Below are 20,868 nucleotides of genomic sequence, written 5' to 3' on the forward strand. Positions count from 1 at the left end.
ATAATGCTAACATATTGTAGCTACAGTATTTCTGTTTTTTTAAACAAACATAGTAATGTCAAAATTAGCTTGTGATTACACTTGCTAGATAATGAACCAGCTCATGCCAGTGCTAATTGCATGTTGTTATGATGTTTTCATGTATGAGCCACATCATGTGTTCATCTGACTAAACTAGTTTATTAGCTTGTGTATTAGATCACATGTGCAGTGTCAAAACTGTTTTTTAAGAAAGAGAAAAATGGAACCTTGTCTACAAAAGACATCACAGCTTAAATCAGCAGCAACAAGCTCATGATGGTCTGGACATGGCTGCACATTTACAAGCTACTTTTAAATATTCTCGCCCAAGCATCATTTTCATATTTTTCTTTGAACAAGAGCATTTAAAATAATAGTAATATTTGGCTAATTTCTTAACATAACTTATGAGAAGTTAGTTTTTTTGACGGTGTTTTTATGTGTGATCATCATCACATGGACTAGATTAAGCAGAATAAACTGACAGTTTTATTTTTTTACAGCTGACAGTATTTTACGTTATGTGGTACAAAAAACATTTATAAAATACAATACTTTTTTTAAAAAAATTATCTTCACACACACACACACACATTTGTCAAAGATTAAAATAAATATTCAAATTCTCTTAAAAAACCTCAGTCTGAGCTCAAGGAGACACAGAAACAGTTTAACTCCATGTCTCTTCACACCAGCATCAATAGACTTGTGTGTGCGTGTGTGCATGTGTTGGTGTGCGTGCGTGTGTGTGTGTGTGCGTGCGTGCGTGTGTTTGTGTGTGTGCGTGTGGTGACAGTTGGCAGTGGCAGCATTAATCTTCAGTCTGTGTTGCCTTCAAGTGTGTCACAGACAAAACAACACATAACTGATGACTGGGATTATGGGGTGTGTGTGTGTTGGGGTTAAAAAGGTCAGATATGATCACATTAATAATCGTGAATAAACAGTGACAGGAAGCTTCAATAATCCTAAATCATTCATCAATGACTGAGTGAGTCACGAATCAAATAAATCCTGATTCTGTCATTAATATAAATTACATGGAACACACACACACACACACTGTTAAACTCTAACTGTGCTTGATGTGAAAGCCCCTGCTGCTGAGAACCAGCCCGAGGCACAGAGGCTCACTCTCAGTGAAAACAAAATGGCTGCCAGCAGAGACGCGAAGGAAAAAGAAATTTTATTTATTCCAGTTTAAAATAGAAATCTACGTCTGTGTAAGTCTACGATGAATTCATGAATTCATGTTCACGTCTTCACTCCGTGTTTGTCCCACACCAAAGCCCATAGAGAAAATCAGTGATTTTAACATCACACACACACACACAGGAATTGTTGATCCTAACTTCAAATGTCTTCATGTTTTTAATTCCTTTGTTCAGACTGACCTCAGTGACACAAAGTGACCACACGAGGCAGCAGAGGAGCAGCAGCTCTAGTGTGTGTGACGTTAACATCCCTAGTTTTCTCTGTGGGTTTATCCGCGGTCACTAGCACGCAGACGCCGGCAGGAAATGACGTCACCAAACATGGCGTCACCCGTGTCCTCGACGTCACATGGAACACAAAAACAACATTTAAATCCAAACTTATACAAAGACATAAAACATGGAGTGACGAAAAGCAAATAAGCACTGGATCCGGACTCTGCCGAGCGGTCTGTTGGGTCCAGAGCAGGTCAGGACCACTTCTGTCCGGTCATGTGGAACCCGGCCGGCTCTGAGAGGAGACACTGGTTCTGTTGGCTGGAGCCGCGGTCTTTGGCGTTGATGAGGAGCAGAGGAGACTGAGAGTAATGGCTGATGATGTCACTGACGGACGGGAAGAACTGCACACACGAGAACACAGCTGTGATCTTCTGAGGACCACGACCTTCTCAAAGTAAGGTTTGTTTGAACCTCACCTCCTGGACTTTGAGTCCGGTTCCCAGCAGGAACTGCTGCTTCTGCTGCCGGATCTGGATGTTGTAGACCTTGTCCTGGTAGAAGACCATCAGGGTGAAGGGCTGGTTGTCCAGCTGCCGGGTGCTGTCCCTCACCAGGTATGCCCCGTCCTCAACGGGAGACAGAGTACAATGATGGAACCACGTGTCCCATAATGCTTTGGGGCTAATGCCGCGTTCCATTTATATCATAAGTCGGAACACAGTTTTTCTCTTTTCTTATACAGCACCACTTCCTTTCAAAATAAGAGCCTCAGACTTTGTCTTTTTAGGACTTCTTATATCAAAGTTTTGCCGTGAAGTTCACTGTTTGACTTCATTCTATCAGAATAAAATAAACAGTTTCATGACGTTGGTTTGTTTAATGTTAAATATTATGTGTCTTATTGTCAAAGAATAGATACAGAAAAAGAATGACCACACACTTTGTCGCTTCCGGGTCATTTTCTGTGTCGACCTTTGTAACTTTGTTAAAACTTTTATAAAACTTTTATAAAACTTTTATAACTTTGTTAAAACTTTTGTAACTTTTATAAAACTTTTATAAAATCTTTATAAAACTTTTGTAACTTTTAGAAAACTTTTGTAACTTTGTTCAAACTTTTGTAAAACTTTTAGAAAACTTTTGTAACTTTTAGAAAACTTTTATAAAACTTTTGTAACTTTTATAAAACTTTGGTAACTTTTATAAAACTTTTGTAACATTTAGAAAACTTTTGTAACTTTGTTCAAACGTTTTAAAACTTTTTAAACTTTCGTAACTTTTAAAAAACTTTTATAAAACTTTTGCAACTTTTATAAAATTTTTATAAAACTTTTGTAACTTTTGGAAAACTTTTAGAAAACTTTTAGAAAACTTTTGTAACTTTGTTCAAACGTTTCCCTTTTTTCTCTCTTTTTTACCTTGTGAACTCGTCTCAGACTTCCCTCTGCCTGACCTCTGGTCACTTTACCCACATACCAGCGGGGGTCCAGCTCCTGTGACAGACACACACACACACACACACACACACACCTTTGTTTTACTGCAAATACAACAGCACCACCTGCTGTTTGGATTCAAAAAGTACAGTTTTGCTCCATGTATGAGAGAAGTGAGGACTCCAGTGAGTGTGTGTGTGTGTTTTGTTACCTTTGACTTTGATGTTGCCTGTTGTGGACGAAACGAGTTTCTCTCTGATCCAGTGAAGCTGCCACTTTGTTCAGTGTAGCCTGCACACACACAAACGCACACACACACACACACACACACACACACACACACACACACACACACACACACACACACACACACAGTCGTAACACAGTAAAATCACCTCATGTCCGCTGGTTGTCTGCTGGTTGTGTGCTGATTTTGTGCTGGTTGTCTGCTGGTTGTGTGCTGGTTGCGGCTGTGTGCTGGTTGTCTGCTGGTTGTCTGCTGGTTTTGTGCTGGTTGTCTGCTGGTTGTGTGCTGTTTGTCTGCAGGTCGTGTGCTGGTCGTCTGCTGGTTGTGTGCTGGTTGTGTGCTGGTTGTCTGCTGGTTGTGTGCTGGTTTCTTACCTGCTGGCAGTCTGCACTGACTGGGAGGAAGACTGTAAAAAAACAGAAACATGAAATCACTATATGCAGGCTTTGGCCACCAGGGGGCGATGGAAAGACTAACTGACTGAATAATAAAGTCAATATCTTTAAGCACGTGTTCACGTCTTTATCTCACTGTGAGACAGACTTTCTAACTCACTCTACCACGCCAAACATCATAGAGAAAATCAGTGATTTTAGCTGCGGGGACACAGGAGCTGCTGGTCCTCTGCTGCCTCGTGTGGTCACTTTGTGGCACTGCTGTAAATCGGAACTAAGGATTTTAAAGGAGACATATTATACCCTATTTCCCCCATTAAAATAGTACCCTGGTGTCCTAATGAACATGTCTGTGACATGCTTTGGTGAAAATACCATAAGGATGAAGCACATAGCAGTTCAATGACCCTGCTAAACCTGCCCCTTTCAGAACGCTCGGTTTTGTAAATGATCCCTTTATATGCAAATGAGACACAGCCAAACACACACCCACTTCTTCCAGGGGGTTTCTGATTTGTCCTCTTTACAGAGCTCACTGCCGCTGTATGTGACTGTATCAGACTGAGTCTGTGCTCCGGTCATGGAGATGCGCATGCTGCCATCATAAGCGCAGGGAATTCAACATTGTGTGTTTTATCACCTATACTTACACTAAGGGGGACCACGAAAACATGACTGAGTATTCTTTTTCCACACTTTGGCGACTGGTAGGGCCTCCAGAGTCCCAAATCTAAGTATTTATATGATTCAAAAGTCGATTTTGCATAATATGTCCCCTTTAAACGCTAAAATCACCAAATAAGACATGTGAATTTAGTGATGGAGGCAGCAGTGGATCAACAACTCCTGTGTGCTGTGATCACTGATTTTTTCTATGAGGTTTGGTGTGGGAGAGTGAGTGCTTTACAATCTTCAGTTTACACACACACACACATACAAACATACCTGTGTCCCTGATGTGAGGGCAGACCAGGGAGACCAGGGCGGGGGGGCAGAAATTTATTTTGGAGGGGGAATGTGTTGTTTTTAGAGGCTGAAAAGAGAGGAAGGAAAATTTTATTTTGAAGGAGACATAACAATAAGATTTAAAAAATTAAAAAAATTCTCACCTTCAGGAGGTATTTGCTGATGAAGAAATGAGGAAGAAAATGAACAATATAATCAAACAGTAGATAGACAGACAGATAGACAGACAGACAGATAGATAGACAGACAGATAGACAGACAACTTACTTCTCTCCTTTGATCGAACCTGTTAAACCACGAAACAAAGTGTTTTATTGTGAAATTCACCAGACGCTGTTGTGTGTAAGTGACAATGGAGTTGCTGGTTTGATGCTCGCCTGTCAGGAGGAGGAGGTCGGACCGACGAGTTGCTCCGGCTGACGGCGGCGGACGGCGGCGGAAGAACGGGAGGTTTGGTCCATGTGGGCGTATCCTGGTTTTCTGACTGAGGCCTCCACACACACACATTATTATTTAATATCATACATTTTCAGTTCACGCCATCATTTAACTTTCAGTGAAATCTTATATTTACTCACTTCCAAGTTGGTGCTCCTCCTGCCTGCAAGAAAAACCCGGAAATAAGATTTTTTTTAAAAAAAGGACTGTAGTTTTCTGAGTTTTCTGATGGTGGAGTTCCTCAGGGCTCCTCTCTCGGCCCATTTCTAGAACTGATCTACACGTCATTTTAAAGCAACACGACAATAAATAGCACATATTTTCTTAAACAACATTAATGTTTGTGTATTTGGCACTCCTGGGCCACCGTAGTGGTGCCTTCAGACTCTGCCTACTTGTATGAAAAGGTTTATTTGAAAGAAGGCACTCACTCTGTCCATGATGCTGCACTGAGGTCCTGCGGGATGACGAGAGGAGACGACAGACAGAGAATTCAAGTTGAGTTAATGTGGGTTTTTAGAGGCGCTCGTGCAGGAAGCATGACATCATTCTTCATTTACATATCACAGTGGAAACACAACTGAAACTGAGATCCCTGGAAGCAACGGCAGCTTATTTCCATATATATTTTTACATATGTATATGTATATATATATATATATATATATATATATATATATATATATATGTACATGTATATGTAGCTTTACCCCTGACAGCTGTTGAGTTGTATCCTGAGCTTCTGCCTGGTTTGATGTCACGAAAGATCTGCGGTGGCGCTGGAGGAACTGAACACAATTTAGCAGAAAAAGGATTGTTGTTGTGAAAGAATTCACTTGTTAAAGCAAAGTAAAGCACTCACTCTCCCACACCAAAGTCCATAGAGAAAATCTGTGATTTTACCTCGCAGGCACACAGGAGCTGCTGGTCTACTAATTCACAAACACACACATGTGAACTTAGTGATGGAGGCAGCAGTGGAACAACAACTCCTGTGAGTGTGGTGATATTAAAATCACTGATTTTCTCTATGGGGTTTTTAAGTTATCAGCACTATATTACATTACATTACATTAAAACTCTATATTAACTTAAAGCATAAGTTTACGTAAACACACATTTTAAAAAAACAACAAAAACGTATTCCTTTAAAAATGTCCACATCCTGTTTATTTTGATGACATCATCATCAGCAGGAGGTGACTCACATTTTCCCGACACTCGTGCACCGCCGTGAGGGGACGAGTCTCTGCGAGTGGACGAGTCTCCGGCCTGTGGACAGACACACACGCGTCTTCAGTGTGAAGGTGAAAAACTCACTCTGTGTTTGAAGTCAAACACATCAGGGACTCACCACACGAGGAGAGGGAGGAGTCAGCGTGGAGACAGGGGGGCGGGGACACACGGCGGGGGGGTTGGTGCCTCTGGACGACACGTTGTTGTCCCTTTTATCTGCACACACACACACAGACATGAATAACACGTCACAGTGAGGACATTTTGTCACAGTGAGGACATTTTGTCACAGTGAGGACATTTTGTAAATTTGAAGGCTTCCAGAGAATGGAACGGTTGCTTCTGGTTCTTTTCTTGATGGAAACACTGAACCAAACTGAACCATTCCACTCGGTGGAAACACGGCATAAGAGTGTGATGGACAAGGACTATGGAGTCAAGACCAAGTGTATTGTTATGGTCTTGGCCTTGAGTCAGTCTACAGAGACTGGTTGATGCCTGTTGATGGTTCACGTGTAGAACAGTCAACGTAACACAGTTTGTTTTTCTCTAATTATCGTAACATAGTTACCGATGTATTCGCCGTCTCCGATGGGCAGGGATGGACACAGGTTGTGAGTGAGGTCCTCTTGAGGTTCAGAAGGAGGAGGCTCGTAATCCCCATCCAGGTCCTCGGACGGGGACTCATAGTCCCCGTCGCTGCTGTTTGGTTTCTCATAGTCGTCGTCGTCGTCGTCCTGGTGCAGCGAAGAAAAACGTTTCCGGCAAACCTTTTTGTTTGTTTGTTTGTTTTATTTCGTCAACTGATTGACGCCATGGCTAAGCCCCGCCCCTTGCCCACCACCGGGTTTTGCTTTGGCTGCTAAACGCCCCGGTAAACTTTGGGTTTGTACGCAGACCCAACGCAGTACCGTGTGCATGGCGCCAATCAGCAACGCGTAGATACTGGAGCACGTTGGGTGCACGTGGACACTCCACCAGCAGGGGGAGTATAAGCCCCGGTCACCGAGCAGAAAAAACACTTCAGCCACAGAAGAAGAAGTCACAGAGGAGAGTGACCGGCTGATGATTGGCTGTTCTGCCTTAAGTCCCTCTCTTGGTGTGTTAGATTTATTGTTCAGCTCGTGCTGAGGAGGCGGGAACTAGCTGTTTCATAGTTCACACACTACAGAGTAACTGTCAGTCACTTTTGGACATATGGAAGCCTGAAGTTGTCAATATTGATAATAAAATATAAGACATTATTTAATGATCATATCAACAAGCTGTTTTAAATATCTGTGTGAAATAATAACTCCTAATCACGATGTGGACGTTTTGGAGAAAATTGTTCAAACCCAATGAAGCGTTCATTTTCACAGATACAAGTTTTATTTTATTAGTCATGTCTGTTGCAATTTTATTAAGTCTGTTTTTATTTCTGTTAAAATTGTAACAGTTTTGTATTTTGGATTAATGACTGTATATTATTGTCATGCAGGAAAGAGATTTGTTTTATTTTTATTTCAGTGACCTCTGACATTTGGCATGTGGCTAATAACTTATAACGGAGTTTGTTTATTTTTTAAAGGGTTCGTCTCTGGAAAACATTTGATCTAATATGCTATAATGCTTTAGGGGAAATTCCAATAACATCACAGAGAAAATATCCAGATATATATCAAGTATCGTCATTCAGCTAAGACATATCCAGATATGACTTTAAGAAGTTTACCGGAGCCTTTATTTCAGTGAAATTTAGTCGTGGAAAGAAAAATAAATCCACGGCGGAACTCTAAACATCTGGACGCCAGGCGTTTTCACAAAGTTCGCGTTGTTAGCATAAAGCTAACACATTGTGGGCGTGTCTTGAGCAACGCCGAGTCAGAGATGGCTAACATTAGCAAGCTATCACAGTCAATGGGAAAGGTGATTCTGCGTGAGGGCGGAGCTTAACCACATGTGAACAGCTGTTGAAGGTCAGACTTACGAACTCGTCTTCTCCCCAGCCCTGGACGTCAACCGTGTCTGCAAAGATAACAACGTCCACACATTTACATCATCGCTGCACACGACACTCAGCCGCGGAAAAACACGAGGACGACCGGGACGTCGCTGCCTTACCTGGCTCGTGATATCTGGGCGTCGTTCTGTGACAGAAACAAATACAAAGATTTTCAGTCAGGTCCTCGAACGCAGCAGCAGCAGCAGTAACAGCAGCAGTAGCAGCAGTAACAGCAGCAGCAGCAGCAGTAACAGCAGTAGCAGCAGCAGTAACAGCAGTAACAGCAGCAGCAGCAACAGCAGCAGCAGCAGCAGTAGCAGCAGTAGTAGCAGCAGTAACAGCAGCAGCAGTAAAACCTACTTTTTAGCGAACAATCCTCTCTTCTCCTCCTTCTTACTGATCTCACTGCTGAGCTTCATGATCATCCTGAGGAAACAGTGTGAAAACTGCTCAGTAGTCGTGAATCGGACGTCGGTAGTCGTGAATCGGACGTCGGTAGTCATGAATCGGACGTCGGTTGTCGTGAATTGGACGTCAGTAGTCGTGAATCGGACATCAGTTGTCGTCAATCGGACATCAGTTGTCGTGAATTGGACATCAGTAGTCGTGAATCGGACATCAGTTGTCATGAATCAGACGTAGGTTGTCGTGAATTGGACGTCGTAGTCGTGAATCGGATGTCAGTTGATACTTACGGAGAATATGGTTTGGGGAATTTCTGCAGGTCGTTGTCACTCAGGTTCTGTTAAAAGAAAAATAACCGTTGTGTGTTGAATTGTCACCATGGTTTTGTTTGTTCGTTTGTTTGTTTACTCACCACAAACCTGGAGCCACTGATGGAGTGCTTCAGCACGGCTTTATCACACCCTGACAAATTCATCTGTGGAAACAGACACCGTGTCATTTTCTGTCTCTGTCTGAAAAAAGACAGAAGTCTGGTCGACGTCTGTCTTTTTATTTTTCTTTCGCAGTTGTTTGTTTCTCTAAGAGACGACGAATGAACTTAAAGATGACAACAAAGTCTCTGTGTGGTCATGCTCAGCAAGTCTAAAAGTTAAAGGTTGTGATATCTGAGGACAGGGACAGAAGACGTCATGTCCACAGGCCTCACCCTCTTCATGAAGTCTGCCAGCTGCTGTGGACTCCACCCCATCACCTCTGACCTGTATGGGACCTGGTCCGAGCTCATGGCCACGTCCTCGTCACAACCGTCTCGCTGGTGTCAAACCTGCAGCTGTCTCACTGTCCCCGCAGACGATCTCTGCGGCTGTGACTGACAGATGGCCTCGTCCCTCGCCGCCGCTTCCTGCAAAACTTGAAAGCATTAACGTCTCAGAGCGTCTCACGGAGGACAAGTCCTCTACAAAGTGTCCCCAGAGTTTGACTTCCTCCACTCGAAGCAGCACTTTTACCTCCAGAGACTTTAGAGACGAAAGCAAGCGCAGGACGAAGACGAGCTGTGGAACGAAAATGGCTTCCTTTTTTCTGTCTCTGTCCTCCTCTCTCTCTGTGTCTCAATCTGTCTTTCCTCCCCTGTCTCTGAGAGGAAGTGACTGAGCAGCAGGGGGTGATGAAGGCCCCGCCTCCTCTTAACCACAGAGCGGAAAAGACGCTGCTGCTGCTGCTGTTACTGCTGCTGCTGTCACTGCTGTCACTGCTACTGCTGCTGTCACTGCTACTGCTACTGCTGCTGCTGTTACTGCTGCTGCTGTTACTGCTGTTACTGCTGTCACTGCTGCTGCTGTTACTGCTGCTGATGTTACTGCTGCTGCTGCTGCTGCTGATGTCACTGCTGCTGCTGCTGTTACTGCTGCTGCTGTCACTGCTGCTACTGCTGTTACTGCTGCTGCTGTTACTGCTGCTGCTGTCACTGCTGCTGCTGTTACAGCTTCTGTTACTGTTACTGCAGCTGCTGTTTATTTGTCGTTTATTTTGCCCTTTTGATTTTCGCCCCTGTCCTTCCAAACTCCCATGTCTGTCCTTCCAAACGCCCATATCTGTCCTCACCACTGACACACAGAGTTGACTGCTGGGAAATGTCTTCGTGTTGAACTGGTCATTTGTATCATTAAATGTCATGTATGTCTCTAACTTCCTCCACACGGTTGGTGTAGTGCAGTGTTTCCAGCACACCTGATTCAGATGAACAGCTCGTTACCAGGCTCTGCAGCTTGTTGACGAGCTGACCGTCTGACCCAGGTGTGCTGGAGCGGGGCGACATGTAAACATGCAGGGCCGTGGTCCCTAAGGACCCGGATTGGGAAACACTGGTGTCGTGGTTAGAGCGCTTGTCTGTAGTAAGAAGACTTCGGGTTTGAGCCCCGGGGTCACTCTGCATGGAGGTCCCATGTTCTCCCAGTGTGTGTGTGTTTTCTCGGGATTCTTCAGCGTCCTCCTGCAGTCCAAAAACATGCACACATATGGGGCTTAGGTCAGCTGGACACTCTAAACTGACTGTAGGTGTGAGATTTAATGGTTGTTTGTTCCTGGGATGGACTGGTGATCTGTCCAGGCTGTGACCCCCCAACTATCGCCCTATATTGGCACAGCCCCCCCGTAGAAAGATGGATGGATAAACTATGACATGAAGATAAATAATTAAATATAATAATGACGAAAGAAATTAACGTTTGTGTCTTTTATTCTGAAAAACCACAATTTCAGGCGGACTTGCCCGTACCAAAATGGTGGACGTGCTGACGTAACGTGTCGGTGTTAACCTTTGATTAAAGGTCTTCTCTGTATCTGGTTATTTGACTTTGAGTCATTTGCGTCACTTTTCAGAAAGTCCTAAACACAAGTGCGCTGAATAAAAGCTGTGCGCCTCCGCTCCTGAAGGTGGCGCCGGTCGACGCTAAACCTACTTCCGTCACCGTTTCTGTCATAAAGTAAACAAGATGGCGTCCGGCAGTGGGGTGAGTCTCGGCCCTGAGAATGATTTTTGTGTTAAAAGTGTAAACTATATCGACTGTAAGACATTCTGGGAGTGTCACGTGTCTTCTTGTTTCGAAGAGATATTATCGGCGTAGATGAATCACACGTAAATGTTTTTAAAAACCACGTTTCTCGCGTTCCGTCCCCGCGCCCGAGCTAACAAGGTTTCGCCTGCTGAACGCACACCAAAGTAAAGGTTTTCGCTTTTAATTTGAAACGTCTGCGTCGTTTGCTGTTATCGCACATCGAGTTATGTATGTGTGATAACTTTAACTCAACATAACACCACGATTAAGCCAAAGATTAATCCTGTGTGCTAACCGTGAGTAGCCAAACAGAAAAACTTCCTGTTCTCTTCATAATAAAAGCCCGAACAAATGAACAAGTATGTTTACGTTTTGGCAGAAGGTGATGTAAAAGTCACCCAAAATAATTAAGAAAATCAAGATCTAGGGCTGCAACTAACGATTATTTTCACAAACTAAGTGTTTGTCGAACCTGGAAATGATGATGTTTGTTTTGAAATGTCTTTGTTTTTGTCCACAAACTTGAATTCTCCAGTTTCAATGATTTGTCTGTAACATGGAGCAAAGAGACAAGGACATATTCACATTTAAGAAGCTGAAAAATCCAAGAAACTGATCATCAAAATGATGAATTTAGTAATGAATTGGTCAAATTATTGTTGTGGCTTGATAATGATTTTGTGTCTGCACTGCAGGGCAAGTTTTATTGATTTTGCAGTTTTTATAGAGTTTCTGAGAACAAAAACATGTCAACTTGCATCATAATTTACAATAATCGTTAAATTATTATTGGCTCGTGCTGCAGTAAAAAAAAAAAAGACTGACCTGTCAATCAGTTAAACATTTACTTTCATTAATTATTAATTAAGAATTAATTAATTAATTAATTAATTAATTCTTAATTAATCAGGTTAAAAAGACAAATCAGAAGGAAAGTGTTTGAAGAACACATGGAGTCATGGATCGTATTAAACAGTGTCATCTGTTTCATTGTCACTTTTCTCTTTCTCCTACAGTCCAATAAGAACGACTTCCGTCGGAAGTGGGACAAAGATGAGTATGAAAACCTGGCACAGAAACGAATCGCTGAGGAGCGAGACAAGGAGAGGAGAGATGGTGAGGAGGGAGGGAGGGAGGGAGAGAGAGAGAGAGAGCTGTCCTGGTCTTTCTCTTTGTTTTCTTTCCTCTTAGATGTTTTCATTCTAACGTTTACTTCTCTCTCTCTCTCTCTCTCTCTCTCAGGAAAAGTGGCTCCTCCCGTCAAGCGGGAACTCCTGCGTCACAGAGACTACAAAGTGGACCTGGAGTCCAAACTGGGGAAGACCATCGTCATCACCAAGACCACGCCTCAGGCGGAGATGGGCGGGTACGAGCACTTTCATCATCTCAGCTCCGTGTCAGCAGTTCACTGTTTTACACCAACACGACATCAACAGAGCCTTAGAGCATCCAAAGATCCACAGTTTTGCCTTAAAGTTGGTGTTAACAGGCCAATTTACCCTTAAATCCAGCATTTAAAGGTCTTAACTTTACAAATAATCCTTAAATCCTGCATTAAAATTTCCTAACTTTACAATTAACCCTTAAAACCTGAGTTAAGACTTATAAATAACAAACCTTAAATCCTGCATTTTAAAACCTTAGCAATGATGATGAAAATACAGAAGTGTGAATGGACCACTGGTCTGAATTTGATCAATCATACGTTTCTTCTTTGTTTGTTGTTGTCGTGTTCTTCCTCGCTCTGATTGGCTGTCTCCTCCTCCTCTTCTTCTCTTTCAGTTATTACTGTAACGTCTGTGACTGTGTCGTCAAAGACTCCATCAACTTTCTGGATCACATCAACGGGAAGAAACGTGAGTTCACATCGGATCCACACACACACACACACACACACAAGCATATAACCTGTTAGTATGTGTGTGTGTGTGCAGACCAGAGGAACCTGGGCATGTCGATGCGTGTCGAGCGCTCGTCTCTCGATCAGGTGAAGAAACGTTTCGAGGTGAACAAGAAGAAGCTGGAGGAGAAGCAGAAGGAGTACGACTTTGAGGAGCGGATGAAGGAGCTGAGGGAGGAGGTGAGGGGGAGGGAGAGGGGTCTAACATCAGCTGACCAGTGGGAATCACTCACTCTCCCACACCAAAGTCCATAGAGAAAATCTGTGATTTTAGCTCACATAGACGCAGGAGCTGCTGGTCCTCTGCTGCCTCGTGTGGTCACTTTGTGTCACTGAGTTAAATCTGAACAAAAGAATTTTAAAAGCCAGTGACAAATTAAGACATTAGAACTTAGTGATGGCGGCAGCAGTGTGTGTGTGTGTGTGTGAGACGTAGAGGAAAGAAAGAATCACAAATGACTATGTCGTGTTTGTTTCGTCAGGAGGAGAAAGCAAAGGCGTACAAGAAAGAGAAGCAGAAGGAGAGGAAGCGGCGGGCGGAGGACGATGTGGACTTCGAGGTGGACGAGGACATGGCGGCAGTGATGGGTTTCTCTGGCTTCGGCTCGTCAAAGAAGAGTCACTGATGCCTCGCTGTGAAACCTCAGGACACGACTGAATTGTCTGTCAGGCTCCTTCAAACATTCACAGCCACGCACTCTTATTTTGGTAGTTCAAACCGTCCGTGTGTTGTGGCGACATTTCCCACTGCAGCTTCCTGTCAGACACGTGTGTCAGCGGGCTGAAGAGTCGCCGAAGAATGACGGACAGACGCGTGGAATTGAGACCAATAAAAAAATCTGCAGTGTGGAAAATAATGGGAAAGGACACCAAACATTGAAAACAGCTGCACCACTTTTATTTCTGTCTCTGTTGTTATTTGATGAATTTATTTTAATAAACTTTTTTTTGTTCTGGAGTTTTTTTCCTCCCTTTTCCCAGTTTGTTGTTTTCTGCTTTCAGCGCGTCAGTGAACGCTCCATGGGGACACAAGCTCGTCCTCAACCTGGAGTTACAGTTTTTCCTCAAATCAAACATGGCCGACGTTCCCTGTGAAGACGGCGTCATTTCAGGGGGGTTCCGCGTGGACGGACAGATTTCCCCACAAAAATTCGGTGGAACTCCGTTTCACCTGAGGTGGCACTATAGAGCCCTGGAACTACGCCGATATCACGTTTCATCAGACCTGACCTATGTTGCCAAATTTAAAGAGTTTTTATGCAGGTTAACGCCCTGAAACATGACCACAAAAATAGAATAATCTGAAGGAATAAATGGCAGATTATGTCCCATCGCACAGGGTCAAGGGTTAGAGAGGTGGAGCTATGACATCATTGTTTTCCTAAAGTAGTGTATTCGCTGTCTCCATGGAAACATGAGGCCGGGTGTTTTCAAAAAATATGGTTACAGGTTCCCGAAAACGCCATCTCCATGTGGACGGCCCGTTTATCTTAAATCTGATTCTCTTAAAGGGAAAATTAAGGGTTTTTTCCACTGAAAAGACAAAATCCAGGAAGGTTCCTCTGACACGACTCTGCTCTCGAGAGAGAGAGCAGAGAGTCATGATATGACACAAATACAGTACGTAGGCGTTAAGTGAAAGTGCTCAGTGAGTTCTTAAGATATTTTCATATGAAAACCTAACCGGACCAGATCTCCTCTTGTGTCACAATATACATACATACATATCTCTCTCTCTCCATATATATACATGTATTTACATATATATTCACATATACGTATATATATATATATATATATATATATATATACGTATATATACGCATATACTCATTGAACAAGTCCAGGACGGAGCAGCTTTTTTGATTTGTTTGTTTTTTGAAACTTTATCTTGCTGAGTCTGCATTTCAAGCTAATTAATAAAAAAAACTTTTCACCTCTAAATAAATCTGCGCATGCCGCTGACACAAAAACAACATGGAGCCCAGGTGAATCGCGTAGGCCCCGCCCCCTCCGCGCAGGTGCGTCTCATTAAAAAGCTGCGAAAGTGCAATAATTGCGTCTGTCCGTCTGAAGAGAAGGCGCCACACCTGCACCGCAGAAAAAAAACATGTCATCGAGTGGCGTGGAAACGGCAGCTCAGAGCCCGCTGCTCTCCTCCAGGTCTGTACCGACTCTTCACACTGCACAGTAACCCGGGACAAACCCGGGACAAGCCCGCCTGCCGCCTCACGCTTCATTGAACATGTCCAGTCACTCTGCTGCCAGACCTCATTGACAAAAGCGCCCAATCAAAACCGGTACCCGCCGATCACCGTCATGTCGTCTCGTAGATAATTAACCATCTTAGCCAGTTCACGGCCTTTTACTTGTGGGTTTTGTTGGACAGTGAATAGATCCGATTCAGCTGTGGTCACCTCCAGTTCAGTGTGAACCCGTGACTGTGCAAAAATATCGCTGAGTCACTGAAAAACTGGCGAAACGCGAAAAAACGTGAACATTCCAAGTGAGGTTCTGCACATGAGAGGAGGCGTCTTACTGTCCCCTTTTTCAAGGCTGATTTATTTCAGTCAAATCATTGATGATGTTAATGAAAGTTAAAATGTCAGTCATGTGATTAGTAAATAAATAATGTGATTATAACAAGAATAATAATACTAATAATGTTTTTTTTTTTAAAGATAAAAATATAAGTCATTTGGTTCCTTGTATTTATTTGTTGATTAATCTTAACGAATAAACATAAGCAACAGCAGGAAGTGAAATGTCTATCTTGAATTTGAACTTTGTTTAAAGTATGTGTGAAACTTTTTTTTTTTTGTTAAGTGAAATGAGCAAAACCAAAAATGACCCTTATAATATGCAATACATGTCATGGTTTTTCTGTCTGCGATTCTGACCGTGGGCGGGGCTTGGGAAGCTGTGGACGGGGGAAAATTGGGGAATGAGTTCCGGACAGACAGCGACTCCAAGCTCGCCATGACTTCCCATCCATTGAGCTGTCAGTAGCCAATCAGTAGGCAGCTTCCTTAGCCCCGCCCACGGTCAGAATCGCAAGTTTGGAGTTTGAAACGTGTCACTCTGTTGACGGCTTCCTCAGCTTCCGCTTCGGCCCGTGGTCGTGTGTGTGTGCCAAAGGTTGGTCGGCCACCGCGTGGAACGGCCTCCCTGACCCGCTGCTGGCCGCCTCCTCCTCCTCTGGATGCTCCACCCCTGAGCCTTGGCTCCTCCCCGGCTGCAGCTACGTCTACGACAGCCTGGTCAGGTGAGGAACGCATCACATTTTTAAAATGTTTTGTTATTGTTGTTATTTGCTTTTAATTAAAAAAAAAAAGTTTATTTCCTCTTTAAATGAAGGACAATTTAACACTTTTCAATTTAAATTTAAATGAAAGTCACCACGGATACGAAAATCTAACCAGACCAGATCTTGTTTCGCATCACAATATAAAGATATATAGTATTTCTATATTCACCAGACTTGCAATCCATCTTAACTTAATCTAAACTCACCCTAAATCTGAACTAAGGTTAAGGTTAGTTTAAAGTTGAGTTATGATTAAGTGCAGGTTCCAACTAAACTAACTTAATCTAAAACTCAACTTGAATATAAACATTCCTTTAATCTCATTTTATTGACCTAGGATTTAGGGTCAATTCAACACAAACTATCTTAATCTAAATTAAGCCTTTGGTTTAAAATGAAAGATGTGTTTTTAAATCATGACATATCAGACGTCTCTGTCCTTCACAGTAACATGTCTCCAGTCTCGTCTCCTCCTCCTGTGAGCGGCATCCGTGGCCGAGAGAGAGCGTCCAGCAGCAAAACTCGCAGGTTCAACCAAGCGTGGACAGCGTGTTCATGTTCTGAGATTATGACGCAGATTTACACTCTTGCGTCCGTCCTGTTGTGGATTATGGGACAGTCTGTGTTTTTGTCTCCTCCTGCAGGCCGTCCATCCTGGAGCGCTGCATCCTCAAAGTGTCCACCAGCAGTGTGGCTGTGGGGACGGACGATTTGGACAACAGGAGGTCAGTACAGTCTAAAAGACTCACTCGGGTTAAAGGTTAGCCTGGCATTGGCTCACTGTTTAAGGTTAGCTTGGCATTGGCTAGCTTGTGTTTAAGGTTAGCCTGGCATTGTCTCACTGTTTAAGGTTAGCCTGGCATTGAATGGCTTGGGTTAAAGGTTAGCTGGATATCTGGTTGTTTGGGCTAGCATCATCTTCTTTTAGTCTAAAGTTACCTTGCAGGGTAATTAGTTTAGGATTAGCTTGTTTGGGCTAAAGGTTAGCGTAAACGGAGGGTTTTTAAGCTGTCACAGTGGGTATAGGTCTGACGAGGACAATGTCCTCGGATACGAGGAGTAAAGACGGAGGACTTCCTCTGCTTCCCTTTCAGGTCCCCCTTCAGTCGCTCTTTCCCTCGCCACATGGATCCAGCCAACACCGAGACCAACGAGGCGGTTCTAAAGCGGCGGCAGAAACAGATCCACTACGGCAAGATCACCAGTGGTTACCAGAACTACCTGCAGCAGGTCCCCATGTGAGAAAGCATGTTAGCGTAAACGTTGGCCTAACTGAGACGCATCATTCTAGTCTTGGTGGGTTGTCTTGTCTGTTTGCTAACCTTGTCCTTAAACCTGACGACTTCCCTGACCCTCCGCACATTTCTCTGAACTAACTTCAAAATTCAAATGTGGTGAATTTTGGTGCCTTGGAAACATTTTCAGCCTCATTTTATATTCATAAAATCAAAGAGACTAACAAACTACGTTAGGACGGTTTTCCAAGCGATTTTGTTTCTGACTGACAAATTTCTCTCGTCGGACATGTTGGAGAACTGAGAACGCTCCGTGACACCTGACCAGAGGTCTGGCATTGAAGCACTCTCTGTTCTGTCGAGCCTGACTCCTCTGATGACGTCCTCATGGACATTGACCACTAGAATAACTGAGTGCTTTGACGCGGTATAACATGGACAATCCACTGTCCTCTTCATAACACCCAGGAACGGGTCCACAATCCGTGAGCGTTAACCACACCGCTTCGGGAGTGAGCTCATCCGTTTATCTCTCCTCAGACACCTGCGGGACCCTAAGCTCCACCCCTCCACACCCAACATGTACAGGAAGTACAGCCGGCGCTCCTGGGACATGCAGGTGCGTCTGTGGAGGCGGGCACTGCACCTGTGGGACCCTCCCACCGACAACCAGCCAGACGCCTTCGACTCAGACGACCCTGTGGAGGAACTGTAGGTGGAGCCCAACGCAGATTGTAGAGTCATGATTAGAGATGGAGAATGTTTACTTTATCTTCAGAACGTGTTCATGTCTTTATCTCACTGTTGGACAGACTTTTCCAACAGGAAACTGAATTTTGTAAACCGCTCACTCTCCCACAGCAACGTCTGCTGGTTAAGTCTAATAGTGAGAAGAAGATATCGTACCCTCAAGCTCACGCAGATTTTATTAGCCGAGTCTCTTAAGTGGCTGAAATCTGCTGAACTATCCCTTTTTTGTTTTCAGGCAGAGCCAGCTGGCAAAGATGACCTCTGGCCTGTGTGAGGACATAGGAGACAAGCAGAGAGAGAAGGAGACTCCGGCAGCTTCTGAAGCCTCCTCTGTGTCTCCTCTGTCAACTGGGACGTCACTGGACATGCCTGGACCATGGGGTGTCCCGTTCTCCCCGGTAATAATGTCTGAATTGATTTTTACTGAGAATGCTCCTTTGTTTGTTTTTTTTTTTATTTTTTTTTATTGTTGTTGTTGTTGTTGTTATTATTGTTGTTGTTATTATTGTTGTTATTATTAATAAAGCATGTTTCCTTCTGACAGGAGGCAGAGTCTAACCACCGGCCTCTCCACTCTCCCCCTGGCCTGAGCTCCCTCAGGAGTCACATGAGCTCTAGGGACAACATGACCGACTGGCTCCGCCTCCTCTTGGAGGCTGACCACACCCATGGTAGGACCTGACCTTGTGTTTGTAGGTCCATGGTTCATACTGGTGCTCGAAATCTTTGGGAAAATGCTCGACTTTTAGGGTGTTTTTTTTTGTTTTGTTTGTTTTTTTTAAAGGTTACAGCTTTTTTTTGTTTTTATGTAGTCTGAGCTTGTGTGTCCCCTCCTATCTCGCAGATTTGGGCTTGGACGACCAGCAGGTACCCGTGTTCTCCGACCACCTCTCCTGGAACCCGTACTGATGGTCACCACTTCTCCACCAGTTTGAAAGCGACGCGGTTCTCGTCGGAGCCGTGTCCCTCGTCGGCTGGACTGGACTTGGCGATCTTGTTTGACATGCCGTGTGTTTCCCAGTGCGTTCGTCTTTTTAAGATCTCTAAAGAGTTACTATAGCGACAGCAGGGATGCAACTGTTCCCTGACTACATTCACTCCTCCGGTGTGAGAGGGGGCAGCACTGAGTGTGGTTTCCTTTTTTTTGCACATTATCTACAGTTTTTCTTCTCGTTGTTGTTGTTGCACGTCTCACCTGTGTACTGTTGGAGTTTTTCTTTTCCTTCACTCGTGAAAATCACTTCTTTTGAGTAAAGTTCATCACACCGTCACCGTCACGCTCCACCTGCTGCTCCTTGTCCCCGCCGCTGTGTTTTTTCTAAAAAACAACCCCTTGCTTGTTGGAGGTGAGAAGCTACCACTTTGTGTTGTGAGTTTACTTTTATACTCTTTGTGTTTTTTGTCAACTTGTGCTGCTCAGAAAAAATGGAGAGCAAAGTTTGAACGATGTGATTAATAAAGATGTAAATAAAGTGCCATGGAATAAATAGATGTGGTTGTGTTTTTTTTCTGTGGGAATTAACTGGAACTCTTTGTAGAAATAACTATTAAAATGAAAGATGACATAAAAAAACAATATAATAACCTCATAAGAGTAGATGCAAGAAAATGCATCTACTCTCTCTCTCTCTGTATTCTCATCATGCAGGTTGCGGGATCAAGATCAAGTTTTCAAGGCTACTCATATCATCACCATTATTATTGTGCCATAATTAAAAAGTCGATATCATTAACTGTATAAACTTGTAACCTGATACAGTTGTGTATCTGCTCCTGGTCTCTCTCTCTTCTGTCTCTACCTCATCTCCCTCTTGTCCTTTCTCTCCCCCACCTCTCCACTGTCCCCCATTTTTCCTTTCACCCCAACTGGTCGAGGCAGATGACTGCACATCTCTGAGGTTCTGTCAGAGATTTCTTCCTGTTAAGAGGGAGTTTTTTCTCTCCACTGATGCCTAGTGCTTGCTCATTGTGTGAACTGTTGGGGTTCTCTGCTCTCCTTGATGTTGTCTATGTACAGTGCCTTGAGATAATGTATGTTATGATTTGGCGCTATACAAATAAATTGAATTGAATTGAATTGAATCTCTTCCACAGAAAAGAACCAGGCGGACTTGGAGGAAATGGCTGCTTTTGTGGACTGCAGGGTTACCGGTGGATGCATCAGTGGTCCTTCAGACGGGTTTTGTGGTTTCTCAAGAAACAATCCGACTGATAATTAAGATTTTGGATCCAGAAGGATTCGAGATCAGCTGAGCACGGCGTCGGAGACCCCAATGCCTTATGGCATATGGATTCATATGATAAACTAGAGAAACCACAAACCCCCTCTGAATGTCCCGCTGATGCATCCACCGATAACCTTGCAGTCAACCAGTTCCTGCTGTTTCCCCCTCCACAAAAGCAGTGAGTTCCTCCAAGTCCGCCTGGTTCTTTCTGCAGAAAAAAGTGCCTTTTCTTGCGCTCCTCTTCAAAAACAACAGGTTAGAATATTACGACTTAAGTGAAAACATTTTGTCTCTATGTGGCCCGAATAGTCCGTCGTAGTTTAAGGGATTTTACA

General features: G+C 43.7%; 3 protein-coding genes across 4 annotated transcripts; 2 read left to right on the forward strand and 1 right to left on the reverse strand.

Annotated features, from left to right (window-relative positions):
- Nucleotides 1–1,405: 1,405 nt before the first annotated feature.
- Nucleotides 1,406–9,702, reverse strand: lcp2a (lymphocyte cytosolic protein 2a). 2 transcript variants are annotated; one of them, XM_044041272.1, is made up of 22 exons: nt 9,569–9,702; nt 9,268–9,462; nt 8,974–9,036; nt 8,852–8,898; nt 8,517–8,582; nt 8,276–8,301; nt 8,142–8,179; nt 6,744–6,909; nt 6,291–6,388; nt 6,145–6,208; nt 5,647–5,724; nt 5,368–5,393; nt 5,077–5,099; nt 4,876–4,989; nt 4,766–4,784; nt 4,642–4,657; nt 4,478–4,565; nt 3,512–3,543; nt 3,102–3,181; nt 2,873–2,947; nt 1,931–2,080; nt 1,406–1,855 (listed from the first exon to the last, which is right to left on the reverse strand). In XM_044041272.1, the coding sequence occupies exons 2-22, from the start codon at nt 9,343–9,345 to the stop codon at nt 1,706–1,708; spliced, it is 1,497 nt and encodes a 498-aa protein (XP_043897207.1). In that variant the 5' UTR covers nt 9,346–9,462; nt 9,569–9,702; the 3' UTR covers nt 1,406–1,705. The 2 variants fall into 2 exon arrangements, with proteins under 2 accessions (XP_043897207.1, XP_043897208.1); XM_044041273.1 differs by having other exon boundaries at nt 9,268–9,470.
- A 1,286-nt stretch (nt 9,703–10,988) lies between these two features.
- On the forward strand, nt 10,989–13,969 carry zmat2 (zinc finger, matrin-type 2). The gene is made up of 6 exons (XM_044041415.1): nt 10,989–11,071; nt 12,133–12,232; nt 12,359–12,482; nt 12,899–12,972; nt 13,051–13,196; nt 13,499–13,969. The coding sequence occupies exons 1-6, from the start codon at nt 11,054–11,056 to the stop codon at nt 13,640–13,642; spliced, it is 606 nt and encodes a 201-aa protein (XP_043897350.1). The 5' UTR covers nt 10,989–11,053; the 3' UTR covers nt 13,643–13,969.
- Nucleotides 13,970–14,918: 949 nt separating this feature from the next.
- Nucleotides 14,919–19,795, forward strand: slbp2 (stem-loop binding protein 2). The gene is made up of 9 exons (XM_044042750.1): nt 14,919–15,179; nt 16,117–16,281; nt 16,771–16,851; nt 16,968–17,048; nt 17,418–17,561; nt 18,099–18,269; nt 18,544–18,706; nt 18,853–18,979; nt 19,153–19,795. Exons 1-9 carry the CDS (start codon nt 15,127–15,129, stop codon nt 19,215–19,217), a joined length of 1,050 nt encoding a protein of 349 aa, XP_043898685.1. The 5' UTR covers nt 14,919–15,126; the 3' UTR covers nt 19,218–19,795.
- The last annotated feature ends 1,073 nt before the right edge of the window (nt 19,796–20,868 follow it).

This window comes from Solea senegalensis, linkage group LG13, assembly GCF_019176455.1.
Source record: "Solea senegalensis isolate Sse05_10M linkage group LG13, IFAPA_SoseM_1, whole genome shotgun sequence".
In the NCBI taxonomy this organism is placed as follows: domain Eukaryota; kingdom Metazoa; phylum Chordata; class Actinopteri; order Pleuronectiformes; family Soleidae; genus Solea; species Solea senegalensis.